This window comes from Mesoplodon mirus, assembly GCF_964341445.2.
Source record: "Mesoplodon mirus genome assembly, chromosome: 2".
NCBI lineage: Eukaryota > Metazoa > Chordata > Mammalia > Artiodactyla > Ziphiidae > Mesoplodon > Mesoplodon mirus.
In genome coordinates, this window is record NC_138977.1 from 116998703 (window position 1) to 117013659 (window position 14957).

A 14957-nucleotide genomic window follows, 5' to 3' on the forward strand; every position below is an offset into this window, starting at 1 on the left:
GAGAAACCATACATAATGGTCTTTATTTGGTTTTGATTCCTTTATTATGTCTTTTCTCAGTGCTACCAACTCAAAGCTGGTCAGCTGGAATTAATCAGGAGACAATACAGTGGCTGAAAGTAGAGGTTTCCATCCCCAGCACTGATGCCTACCATTCACGGCAGGATCTCAACCGCTATTCCCAACGGCCTAACAGCTTAGGTATTACTTTGGAAATGAGGAAACAGAGGCTTAGAAGCCAGAATTAACTAACTCTAACTGCTGTCAGGGCTAGAAAGTGGCTTAGCTGACACCTGAACCCAGCCTGACCGGCTCCAACATTGGGTCCTTTCCAGGAAGGACACTAGCTAATTACTGAATACACTGATACTCAGGCAGTAGAGTCATTCACCAGAAAACTTCATGAGTTATGCAGCTGCGCATAAACTAGGGGAGGAAAAATCTGTTCGCATCTGTTGTTAATATTCACAGAGCCCATGGTGCTCTCTGAAAGAGATTAACCAATGGGGGGGAAAAAGTGCCTCTTTTGGGTAAATGATACTTAAATATTTGCATTTTAAATGGAAAAAATAGGGACTTCTCTGGTGGTCCAGTGGGTAAGACTCCACGCTCCCAATGCAGGGGGCCAGGGTTCGATCCCTGGTCAGGGAACTAGATCCCACATGCATGCTGCAACTAAGAAGTCTGTGTGCCGCAACTGAAGGAGCCCGTATGCTGCAACTAAGACCCGGAGCAGCCAAAATAAATAAATTAATTAATTAAAAAAAAATAAATGAAAAAATAAAGCAAAGAACTTTAACCCTATGAAGCACATAGCTCTATAAATCAACAGCAAAAACCATTCACGTTAGTAATCTCTCAGTGGTGCATTAGTCATGACTCTTTTGTTCAATTTATATATTCTAAATCCTCAACAATGAATGTATATTGTTTATAATTAACTGTCAAGTTATTGCTTTTTCAAAAATCTTGATTTATTTTGAGTTTTCTTTTTTTTTAATGCTGGTCATCTGTGCTAAAAAGCAGAGATATCAAGAAATGAATTTACTGGGAGTTCCTTGATGGTCTAGTGATTAGGACTTGGTGCTTTCACTGCCATGGCCTGGATTCAATCCCTGGTTGGGAAACTGAGATCCCGCAAGCCGTGCAGTGTGGCCAAAATTTCAAAAAAAATTAAAAATTAAAAAAAAAAAAGAAATGTATTTACTCTTCAACACTGTCCCCATGTGCACTTAAATTCTGTATCATGTTAAATCTTAATGACAATAATAACAACAAAAGCAACAAAAAGACAGCGAAGTATTTTACTTTGAACAAAACGACAGTTCAATTCTTTTACTTTAGAGACAAAGTAAAAGATCGCAGGCCTATGCCAAGTAGCGGCAAATCTACTCTCCGAAGTGGCCACCAGGGGTCATTACTTGGACGCCTCATCCAGGTCAGGGTCAAACACCACGCACTGACCATCACTGCTAAACCAGCGTAACCTGAGAGGTTCGTGTGCAGTTGTGCGTGGTTCTGTGTGAATATCAGCTTCCACGCTCTCTGGTCCACGCGGTGCCTCAGAAGGAGCAGTGAGCCTGTCTACAGAGCATCACTGTGTTCAGAGAGTTGGGGAGGACAGAGAAAGTTCAAATGCAGCAGTTTCAAACTGCATTACGTAGTGCCCTTCAGACTGCTACACAGTCACTTGTGGGTACTTCTTAAAAGCAAGAGCCCATGCATGGTATTCTGATCTAGTAGGTCTGGGATGGGACCCAGGATTCTGCATGTTTCAAAAGGAGCCCAGGTGATGAGGGTGTGCAGCCAGAGATGGGAACCACTGGGTTCTAGAAGGTGCCATCATGCTCCACGGCACAGGTAACAATGTAGACTTCTGCTTCCATTTTTGACTCATCATCCAGACGTCAACCTTAGTTCCTTCATAATTAGTCAATACAACAGAGTATGGTATAAATATTCATAATGGGCAAATCAGTGTTTCATTTCCAATCTAGGAAAGTCCTGTGCTAAAATAAGGATTTTAATTTCCCTGAATACTCAATCCTTGGATTCCTCTGATCTCAATTTACTGTTTTGCAGAAAAGATAAGACCACTTTGGGAGCAAAGTTCTGAGCCCTGACATGCAGTCTCGGCTGACCTTAAATCCTGAACTTTGATGAAACTGTGAAAGTCGGCTCTACCATTATCAGTTCCACTTACCTTTGCTGTTTTACAACAGAGTCAAAACCAATGGTTTCCACAGGTTTATTTCCAATTGTAACAATTTGCTCTTTTCTCTCTTCCTCTGGTTCATCCTCTAACGCATAGCGGTTCTTAATTGCAGTGAGAAAGTCTACTCCAAAATTTACTTTGTTTGGACGAATGAAGGAACCTCCCGTTGGGTGCCTGGGAAAGGAGAGAAATGGAACAAAGAAAATATCATCTATGGGGACCTTTAAATAAGATCACACACACAAAAATCCTTTATAAACTGTCACTCCTCCACAAATGTAAAATGCCTGCATTTACAAATATATTAGCAAATAAAAGCAATTAAACAATTTTTAAAAAGAAGGAAAAAGAAAGTATCATCACCAGAAGGCAATGTTCTGAAGGTTTTCAAAATTTTCTGTATGCTGAAAAAGTAGAATCAGCAAAAAAGGGAGAGTAATATACTAAAAAAAAAAAGGTAATTCATACGATTGGTCATAAAGGGTTGTGTGCTGATGCAAGCACACAACCTATTGTAAAATCCCAATAGATAAACAGACAGATGGAACAGATGATTCACAAAAGAGGAAAGAGAAGTATTAAATCCATGGGGGAAAAGTCTTACCTTGCTAATGATTAAGAAATGTAAATTGGGACTTCCCTGGTGGTCCAGTGGTAAAGAATCCACCTTCCAATGCAGGGGAAGTGGGTACGATCCCCGGTCAGGGAACTACATGCTGCGGGGCAACTAAGCCCACATGCCACAACTACTGAGCTCTCGTGCCTCAACAGGAGAGCCTGCCTGTGGCAAACTACAGAGCCCACACACCCTGGAGCCCGCGCGCCACAGCTAGAGAGAAGCCCACGCACCACAACAAAGACCCGACGCAGCCAAAAAAATTAATAAAATATTTTTAAAAAAAGAAATGTAAATTCAAGCAATGAAACTATTTTCAACAAATCTAGCAAAAAATAGAGTCCTAACACTCAAAGACTGAAAGGTTGGGTTACTTCTTGATTGTATAATCATACTCCTGGGAATCTGTCAGCAGGCAATAATTTAAAAATAAAAACAAAATTGCTTTTACAAAGATTCTATATAATAGCATTTTTTCAGTAATTGAGCAACTCTGGAAACCATAAAAATGCCAGCTGGACAGGAACTATTAAGTAAACCAGACAGATGTAGTCATTAAAATATTCTAGCTATAATACTTAATAAAATTACTTACAGAATAATGCTGAGATTTCTAAAAATGGAACCAAATTGTACATGACACAACTACAGAGGAATCATATCTATGGCTAGACAAAGATCGAATAAGGACAAAAAGAAATGAAAACATTTGTGGATAACAGTGTTATGTACAAAAATCTTTTAAATGATAACTTGAACTAAATGAAAGTTCAAATATGGGACTAAAATAGAGCATGTAGAAAGAATTCTATAGAAATATAGGATATTTTATCACAATTTATATTCAGGTTTTATAACAATTTTTAGTAATCTCTAGAAGAATTTAAAAATTATTAATCATATTGCTGTATGTAATGACTGTTGTCAAGGCTTTCCAAGAGATTCAAAACAGATCTTTAGACACATTAAATTTCAGCATTCAGCACTGCATCATGGCAATCAAATCTTACTGTCAGGGAAATCTAAGTATGCCTATAAAACAGCTGTAGAGCAGAAGCAAAAAGAACTACAATCCTGCAGCCTGTGGAACAAAAACCACATTCACAGAAAGACAGACAAGATGAAAAGGCAGAGGGCTATATGTACCAGATGAAGGAACAATAAAACACCAGAAAAACAACTAAATGAAATGGAGATAGGAAACCTTCCAGAAAGAGAATTCAGAAAAATGATAGTGAAGATGATCCAGGATCTCGGAAACAGAAGGGAGGCAAAGATCAAGAAGATGCAAGAAATGTTTAACAAAGACCAAGAAAAATTAAAGATCAAACAAACAGAGATGAACAATACAATAACTGAAATGAAAACTACACTAGAAGGAATCAATAGCAGAATAACTGAGGCAGAAGAACGGATAAGTGACCTGGAAGACAGAATGGTGGAATTCACTGCTGTGGAACAGATTAAAGAAAAAAAGAATGAAAAAAATGAAGACAGCCTAAGAGACCTCTGGGACAACATTAAATGCAACAACATTCGCATTATAGGGGTCCCAGAAGAAGAAGAAGAGAGAGAAAGGACCTGAGAAAATATTTGAAGAGATTATAGTCGAAAACTTCCCTAACATGGGAAAGGAAATAGCCACCCAAGTCAAGGAAGCGCGGCGAGTCCCACACAGGATAAACCCAAGGAGAAACACACCGAGACACACAGTAATCAAATTGGCAAAAATTAAAGACAAAGAAAAATGATTGAAAGCAGCAAGGGAAAAATGACAAATAACATACAAGGGAACGCCCATAAGGTTAACAGCTGATTTCTCAGCAGAAACTCTACAAGCCAGAAGGGAGTGGCATGATATACTTAAAGTGATCAAAGGGAAAAAGCTACAACCAAGATTACCCAGCAAGGATCTCACTCAGAGTCGATGGAGAAATCAAAAGCTTTATAGACAAGCAAAAGCTAAGAGAATTCAGCACCACCAAACCAGCTCTACAACAAATGCTAAAGGAAATTCTCTAAATGGGAAACACAAGAAAAGGACCTACAAAAACAAACCCAAAACAATTAAGAAAATGGTCGTGGGAACATACATATCGATAATTACCTTAAACGTGAATGGATTAAATGCTCCAACCAAAAGACACAGGCTCGCTGAATGGATACAAAAACAAGACCCATATATATGCTGTCTACAAGAGACCCACTTCAGACTTAGGGACACATACAGACTGAAAGTGAGGGAATGGAAAAAGATACTCCATGCAAATGGAAATCAAAAGAAAGCTGGAGTAGCAATACTCGTATCAGATAAAATAGACTTTAAGGAATGTTATAAGAGACAAGGAAGGACAATACATAACGATCAAGGGATCAATCCAAGAAGAAGATATAACAATTATAAATATATATGCACCCAACATAGGAGCACCTCAATACAGAAGGCAACTGCTAACAGCTATAAAAGAGGAAATCGACAGAAACACAATAATAGTGGGGGACTTTAACACCTCACTTACACCAATGGACAGATCATCCAAAATGAAAATAAAGAAGGAAACAGACGCTTTAAATGACACAAGAGACCAGATAGATTTAACTGATATTTATAGGACATTCCATCCAAAAACAGCAGATTACACTTTCTTCTCAAGTGTGCACGGAACATTCTCCAGGAGAGATCACATCTTGGGTCACAAATCAAGCCTCAGTAAATTTAAGAAAATTGAAATCATATCAAGCATCTTTTCGGACGACAACGCTATGAGATTAGAAATGAATTACAGGGAAAAAAACGTAAAAAACACAAACACATGGAGGCTAAACAATACGTTACTAAATAACCAAGAGATCACAGAAGAAGTCAAAGAGGAAACCAAAACATATCTAGAGACAAATGACAATGAAAACACGAAGATACAAAACCTATGGGATGCAGCAAAAACAGTTCTAAGAGGGAAGTTTACAGCTATACAAGCATACCTCAAGAAACAAGAAAAATCTCAAATAAACAATCTAAACTTACACCTAAAAGGAACTAGAGAAAGAAGAACAAACAAAACCCAAAGCTGGCAGAAGGAAAGATATCATAAAGATCAGAGCAGAAATAAATGAGATAGAAACAAAAACAATAGCAAAGATCAATAAAACTAAAAGCTGGTTCTTTGAGAAGATAAACAAAATTGATAAACCATTAGACAGACTCATCAAGAAAAAGAGGGAGAGGACTCAAATCAATAGAATTAGAAATGAAAAAGGAGAAGTTACAACAGACACCGCAGAAATACAAAGCATCCTAAGCGACTACTACAAGCAGCTCTATGCCAACAAAATGGACAACCTGGAAGAAATGGACAAATTCTTAGAAAGGTATAACCTTCCAAGACTGAACCAGGAATAAATAGAAAATATGAACAGACTAATAACAAGTAATGAAATTGAAACTGTGATTAAAAATCTTGCAACAAACAAAAGTCCAGGACCAGATGGCTTCACAGGTGAATGCTATCAAACATTTAGAGAAGAGCTAACACACATCCTTCTCAAACTCTTCCAAAAAATTGCAGAGGAAGGAACACTCCCAAGCTCATTCTATGAGGCCACCATCACCCTGATACCAAAACCAGACAAAGATACTACAAAAAAAGAAAATTACAGACCAATATCATTGATGAATATAGATGCAAAAATCCTCAACAAAATACTAGCAAACAGAATCCAACAACACATTAAAAGGATCATACACCATGATCAAGTGGAATTTATCCCAGGGATGCGAGGATTCTTCAATATATGCAAATCAATCAATGTGATACACCATATTAACAAATTGAAGAATAAAAACCATATGGTCATCTCAATAGATGCAGACAAAGCTTTTGACAAAATTCAACACCCATTTATGATAAAAACTCTCTAGAAGGTGGACATAGAGGGAACCTACCTCAACATAATAAAGGCCATATACGACATACCCACAGCAAACATCATTCTCAATGGTGAAAAACTGAAAGCATTTCCTCTAAGATCAGGAACAAGACAAGGATGTCCACTCTCACCACCATTATTCAACATAATTTTGTAAGTCCTAGCCACGGCAATCAGAGCAGAAAAAGAAATCAAAGGAATACAAATTGGAAAAGAAGAAGTAAAACTGTCACTGTTTGCAGATGACATGATACTATACATAGAGAATCCTAAAAATGCCACCAGAAAACTACTAGAGCTAATCAATGAATCTGGTAAAGTTGCAGGACACAAAATTAATGCACAGAAATCTCTTGCATTCCTATACACTAATGATGAAAAATCTGAAAGAGAAATTAAGGAAACACTCCCAGTTACCACTGCAACAAAAAGAATAAAATACCTAGGAATAAACCTACCTAGGGAGACAAAAGACCTGTATGAAGAAAACTATAAGACACTGATGAAAGAAATTAAAGATGATAGAAACAGATAGAGGGATATACCATGTTCTTGGATTGGAAGAATCAATATTGTGAAAATGACTATACTACCCAAAGCAATCTACAGATTCAATGCAATCCCTATCAAATTACCAATGGCATTTTTTACAGAACTAGAACAAATCATCTTAAAATTTGTATGGAGACACAAAAGACCCCGAATAGGCAAAGCAGTCTTGAGGGAAAAAAACAGAGCTGGAGGAATCAGACTCCCTGACTTCAGATTATATTACAAAGCTACAGTAATCAAGACAATATGGTACTGGCACAAAAACAGAAACATAGATCAATGGAATAAGACAGAAAGCCCAGAGATAAACCCACGCACCTATGGTCAAGTAATCTATGATAAAGGAGGCAAGGATATACAATGGAGAAGACAGTCTCTTCAATAAGTGATGCTGGGAAAACTGGAGAGCTACGTATAGAAGAATGAAATTAGAACACTCCCTAACACCATACACAAAAATAAACTCAAAATGGATTAGAGACCTAAATGTAAGACTGGACACTATAAAACTCTTAGAGGAAAACATAGGAAGAACACTCTTTGATATAAATCACAGCAAGATCTTTTTTGATCCACCTCCTAGATTAATGGAAATAAAAACAAAAATAAACAAACGGGACCTAATGAAACTTCAAAGCTTTTGCACAGCAAAGGAAACCATCAACAATACAAAAAGACAACCCTCAGAATAGGAGAAAATATTTGCAAACAAATCAACGGACAAAGGATTAATCTCCAAAAGATATAAACAGCTCATGCAGCTCAATACTAAAGAAACAAACAACCCAATCCAAAAATGGGCAGAAGACCTAAATACACATTTCTCCAAAGAAGGCATACAGATGGCCAAGAAGCACATGAAAAGCTGCTCAACATCACTAATTATTAGAGAAATGCAAATCAAAGCTACAATGAGGTGTCATCTCACACCAGTTAGAATGGGCATCATCAGAAAATCTACAAACAACAAATGCTGGAGAGGGTGTGGAGAAAAGGGAACCCTCTTGCACTGTTGGTGGGAATGTAAATTGATACAGCCACTATGGAGAACAGTATGGAGGTTCCTTAAAGAACTAAACATAGATCTACCGTATGACCCAGCAATCCCACTACTGGGCATATACCCAGAGAGAACCATAATTCAAAAAGACACATGCACCCCAAGGTTCATTGCAGCACTACTTACAATAGCCAGGTCATGGAAGCAACCTAAAAGCCCATCAACAGACAAATGGATAAAGAAGATGTGGTACATATATACAATGGAATATTACTCAGCCATAAAAAGGAACGAAACTGAGTCATTTGTTGAGACGTAGATGGATCTAGAGACTGTCATACAAAGTGAAGTAAGTCAGAAAGAGAAAAACAAATATCGTATATTAACGCATGTATGTGGAACCTAGAAAAATGGTACAGATGAACCGGTTTGCAGGGCAGAAGTTGAGACAGAGATGTAGAGGACAAATATATGGACACCAAGGGGTGAAAGCCGTGGGGGGCTGGGGATGGTGGTGTGCTGAATTGGGTGATTGGGATTGACATGTATACACGATGTGTATAAAATGGATGACTAATAAGAACCTGCTGTATTAAAAAATCAATAAATTAAAAAAATTTTAAAACCCACAAAAACAAACAAACAAAAAGCTGTAAATGTTAATATCATCATTTGATCATGTCAGAGAATGATGAAATACATGAATTGCCAAAAATGTATGATAAACACTATTTTGGCTTACGCCCTTTAACTCTTTTAAACAAATGAAACTTCCGGAGTAGTCACCATAATTAAAGAGGATGAAAATAATACTGATGATAAATTTTGTCAATATAAACATATACATTTTCTTCTGGGAGGTGGGTCTACAGAGATTACCAGATTGTAAAAGGAACTCGGAATCTCGGAAAGTCAGAAGTGATTTCAGGGCAAAAAGAAGGGGCCCGGAGGTCGTGAGAACCCCCAGAGAGGGTGGTGTCCTGGAAAGCAGTGGAGACAGTGGACAACCGTGTCCAGGGCTGTGAATGCTCGGAAGGCGACAGCTGAGTTTGGCCAGTGAATCTAGCAGTCGGAAAGTGACCCTGCTAGAAGCAGCTGGGGCAGGGCCATGGGACAAGCTCCAGAGACTGAGAGGAGAGTGGGCTCAGACTCCTCTCGTCTGCAGGAGATCCAATGGAAAGGGGAGAGGAGGGATGGAAAGGGCAGACGTTTTAAGATGGGAGAAAGTACCAAACTTACATGAGACAAAAATAACCCAAGGGAGAGGGGGAAATTGTCGATGCAGGAAATTAAATTCTCTGTTGCAGTAGAATCAGGTCCTGAGTCTGCCTGCTGTGATATCAGAGGATCACTGACTACCAGAAGCTGCCTAGGAAATATTTCATCTTCTTTTCACACAGAAAAGGCTCCTAGTGTGAAGAACACAGTTCTGTTTTTTTTTTTTGTTTTGTTTTGTTTTGCAGTACACGGGCCTTTCACTGTTGTGGCCTCTCCCGTTGCGGAGCACAGGCTCTGGACGTGCAGGCCCAGTGGCCATGGCTCACGGGCCCAGCCGCTCTGCGGCATGTGGGATCTTCCCGGACCGGGGCACGAACCCGTGTCCCCTGCATCGGCAGGCGGACTCTCAATCACTGCGCCACCAGGGGAGCCCCACAGTTCTGTTTTAACAAACACATTTCTATCACTCAGCTAAAGAGATTAGATGTAGCTAGCCTCGTTTATATATATATATGTATTTCTTAATTTTTAATTTTTGGCTGCATTGGGTCTCTGTTGCTGCGCATGGGCTTTCTCTAGTTGTGGCAAGCGGGAGCTACTCTTCATGGCGGTGCACGTGCTTCTCATTGCGGTGGCTTCTCTTGTTGCGGAGCACGGGCTCTAGGCACATGGGCTTCAGTGGTTGCGGCACACGGGCTCAGTAGTTGCAGTGCGTGGGCTTAGTTGCTCCGTGGCATGTGGGATCTACCCCGACCAGGGCTCAAACCCGAGTCCCCTGCACTGGCAGGAGGATTCTTAACCACTGTGCCACCAGGGAATTCCCTAGCCCCTCTCTCTTTTTTTTTTTTAAGAGTTCAAACGGATCTACCTAAGAGATTACATAGTCTAGGACTTCTCAAACTCAACCTGAAAAACAGTCAGTCACCTGGAAAGCTTACTGGAACCCACCCCAGGGTGTGCACGCAGTGGGACTGGGCTGGGGCCCAGGTTCTGCTGTTTAAAACAATGTGCCAGGGGATTCTGATGCAAGGGGGCCTCGTGTCCCACTTTAAGAAACTCTGATCTAATCCAATCCCATTTCAGTGGGGGATCCTGGGGTCACAATCACAGAGGTAGCGCAGCCAAGACTTGGATTCCTGACTACCAGTGCACTATCCTTTCCTGCACTTCTGTCTTTATTCTCCTCACTACCACAAATTTTAGTAGTTATTAGATCCATCAGTAGATATTATTATTTAATGTTATTTAGTAAAGAAATATAGATCTAAAAAAGAAAAATATATATCTAACTAGATCATAATTTTAAAATATTTTTGATTACTTCAATGTGACTAAATTTCCTCTGTAATGCAATGTATTTTTTTTTCCTGCTTTTGAAAAGATTATGTTATGCCTCCAGAAAGGACACACAACACAAAAAAAGTCCTGGTCTAGTGTGTATTCCACAGAAGAAGTAGAATCTGAGTTGGACCTTGAAATCTGAGTAGGAGCTTGATGAAAAAGTGGTGGTACTTGTCCTACAATAAGCATCAAACAGGATCCTACATGAAAATCCCTATGAGAATAGAGAAAGCACAGCAAAAGCAGTACTACTGAAAATAAAACATTTCTAGAACCGTAACATTTTAAATAAAATATTATGTTTTAAACAAAGGTGCTTCACCCACAATGTTCGCCGCAGCACTACATTACAATAGCTAAGACATGGAATCAACCTAAATGTCCATCAACAGATGAATGGATAAAGAAGATGTGGTGTGTATGTGTGTGTACACACACACACACACACACACACAGACTAAAATATTACTCAGCCGTAAAAAAGAATGAAAATAATGCCATTTGCAGCAACATGGATGGACTTAGAGATTATCACACTAAGTGAATGAAGTAAGCCAGACAGAGACAAATATCATATGATATCACTTATACACAGAATCTAAAAAAATGATACAATGAACTTATTTACAAAACAGAAATAGACCCACAGACATAGAAAACAAACTTATGGCTGGTTACCAAAGGGGAAAGGGGGGGGAAGAGATAAATTAGGAGTGTGTAATTAACATATACACACTACTATATATAAATAGATAAACAACAAGGTCCTGCTGTATGGCACAGGGAACTATACCCAATATTTTGAAATAACCTATAAGGGAAATGAATCTCAAAAAGATTATATATATATATATATATATATATATATAAACGGAATCACTTTCTGTACACCTGAAACTAACACGATATTGTAAATCAACTATACTTAAAATAAATAAATAAATAAACAAAGGTGTTTCTTACGAAGTAAATCACAAAGATGACTTGTAGGCTGTCTCGTTTAATTTTCCATTTTGACAGCACACAGTCCAATCTTGTGTTTACTGACAACTAAACGTTATGAATGTTAAACACTTTACATGTACAAGGCTGAACTAAATCCCAAGGTATGTTGTTAGGTGTTGGAAAAATAATTCCAGACAATTTAGAACACTCGTTTATGTACCTCAGTCTATCTAAACGTATACAAACAAATGAGTTTTGCATCTAAGAGACTGTTCCTAGAGTCTCACATTTATAAAACAGGTTTTGGCTTGTGAAACAGTGAAATTTGAAATTTTAGTGAAATGAAATTATGAAATTTATGAAATAGTATTAGTTTTCCTTAAAGGAGTAGCATTGGGGGGTGGACATAGAAATAGGAAAATTTATTGTTCAAATATTATGTGATTGAAATGTAAAAATAAGTATGAGAGCACAAATTTTGAAACTAGTACATTTATAATAAATGGAAAAACAACAATGCAAAACAAATACCATGGTTTTCATTTCTGTCCTAAATTTATAACAGTGGTAATGAACAATTCAAGAAGAGACCTTTATTGCTGTTTAGTTTCGCTGCAGGCAGAAGAAAGAAGTCAGGAATGGTGTTAGGTGGGTGCAAAGGAGATGCTGTGCCCTTTACAGATCAAAGGAAAACATCAAACATCAGTCTCCTCTACAACATTCCTGGCAGGTTTCTAGGAAAAACAAACAGCCCAGCAAATAAAAAATGCTAGCTGAAGGAGTGCCCATCAATAGCAGGAAATCTTCAAAGACAAACTAATAATTCAAAGATTCCACTGAGATCTTAGATTATTATCAAGATGTTGCATCTGAACACTGAAATCCTGAACCCTGCCTAAAAGAGAAAAAACTGGGGGAGGGGAGGAAGTGAAGGGGGAAGAGTCCAAAATGTTTTCTCTTGTAAGCATTCGGCTTGTTCAAGTTCCTGCCTCTTTCGGCCCACCAATTACATATGCAGCTAGGAAAGTCCACATCCCAACCATGGCTCTTGCAGAAATGAAAGACTCTCACGAAGCACTATAATCAAGATTCAGTCTGCCCAACAGAGTTGTCATATAAAATTCAGGTGCCCAGTTAAATCTGGATTTCAGATAAACAATCTGAAATTTGTTACATACTTAAAATTTTTCATTATATGTATGATGCATGTCCCATACTTATACCAATAAATGATTTACTGCTTATCTGAAATCCTAATTTCACCATGCATTTTGTATTTTTATTTGCTGAATCTGGCAATACTACTCAAAGGTAAAAGGGTCCCCAACAGATTCCAAAACTCCTATAGTAAGTATATTTCTTATTGGGGCTTGTTTAGATGCTGGGAAAGACTGGGTCTCTGGGGAGTTTCTAATAATAATATCGTTGACCTTGATATCCTGTTTGTTACAGGCATGCATAGAGCCTTTTCAGCAACACTGTGTAACTAACCATTCACCATGAGAGGAGACATATTCACTCTAATTTAATGTACATTGCTGTAATATCTAAAGAATTGACCTGGTGAACTCATTTTCCCAACAGAAAAAAGAAAAAAGCTCAGCAGATAAGCATCTTTTTGCACACTGCTTCTGAATGTCACAATTTCTATTTTGCCCTGATTCATGGGAAGCTTCCCAAAATGAAGTATCTCTCTTCACCTCTTACAGAGATTCACCCTGCCTGTATCCTATCAGCACATTTAGTGATTTCTTAAAAAATTATCCTATCACTTTATACCATACCAGAATATTTTATTTTCTTTATTTTTATTAATTTTTATTGGAGTATAGTTGCTTTATAATGTTTTGTTAGTTTCTGCTGTGCAGCAAAGTGAATCAGGTATATGTATACATATATCCACTCTTTTTTAGATTTCCTTCCCATTTAGGTCACCACAGAGCAATGAGTAGAGTTCCCTGTGCTATACAGTAGGTTCTCATTAGTTATCTCTTTTATACATAGTAGTGTATATATGTCAATCCCAATCTCCCAGTCCATTCCACCCCCCAGGAGAATATTTTATACTGATGCATTAATGCTCATTTAAGAACCTCAGAACACTTTCCAACAATCTTATGACGCACAGAGGATAAGCAAATCGAGGAGCTTCCATTTGTTAAGTTAGCCAGTGTTGTGGACATGGTCTGGACACCATGTCCCCTCTGACGCCAAGTATTAAACTCCATTCATGGTGCTGAAGAAAAGTAAGATTTTAAGATTTCTTGCTCAACAGAAAAGAGAAATCATGCAATTACTTAGAAAGGGAATATTTTCAATAAAAGCTGAGGGTAAAATACTGACCCGCACAGTTCAAAGAGTTTAGGGTATACCCTTTAGTTTAGGTTGAAAGAAAAGCGCTGGAAATCTGAGGATAAGGCAGAGAGAAATTCAAAGTTCATCACCTTAACTGAACCCCTCATCTCCCCAAAAGACAATAGATGGAGAACAGAAGCACCTGGGAAAGACACACAGCTGGTTTACAGGCATAAATTTGGGATAAACCTGTACACTACTACTGTAAACCGACAGTGTCACAAATATTAATTATGGGTAATTAATATATAACCAGGAGATTGCCATATTTACCTTATGTTATTTAAGAGATCAGATTGAAACTAAAGGGTGACATGGGGGCCTTCCAAGGTAATCTGGTCCACTCCCTAAACTTCTTCTGTCGGTGTCACACCAACTATTCGAGAAAAAAATTTATCTCATTTTTAGAGACCTACACTAAAGAGGAGTTCATTCATAGCCAGGATTTGAGCTTGACTCCAGTGTTTCGTGCTCTACTCATAACCCACTTGGTCACCAATACCTGTCACATCCATCTCAAAGAGTCAGAGTAACGAACAAATGTGATAACATGGAAACAATGAAAGCTAACTGTGAAGACGGTTCTTCTCTGGGTTAAATCCTATCTTATATTCTTCTTGAAGGTCGTTGTTAAAACAGAGGTTAGACCTTTGCAAATGTTATTCTATTCTAAACTGAGAAGTCTAATGAGATCAACGTGAGCTGAACTGGTTGGGGGAAAATACACAGGGAAGAATGTATGCCCTGAGCCGGGCCTTGAAAACCACCCTGTCTGTCCCTAGGTTCTG

General features: G+C 38.3%; 1 protein-coding gene across 3 annotated transcripts in view; it reads right to left on the bottom strand.

The window, feature by feature from the left end:
* The window catches only part of TBCE (tubulin folding cofactor E), a 114279-nt gene that overhangs the window by 18650 nt on the left and 80672 nt on the right, over positions 1-14957 (bottom strand). For all 3 annotated transcript variants that reach the window (XM_082635027.1, XM_082635025.1, XM_082635026.1), the window contains one exon: positions 2204-2389. In XM_082635027.1, the coding sequence (XP_082491153.1) occupies positions 2204-2389 (186 nt within the window). The remainder of the gene's footprint in view (positions 1-2203; positions 2390-14957) is intronic.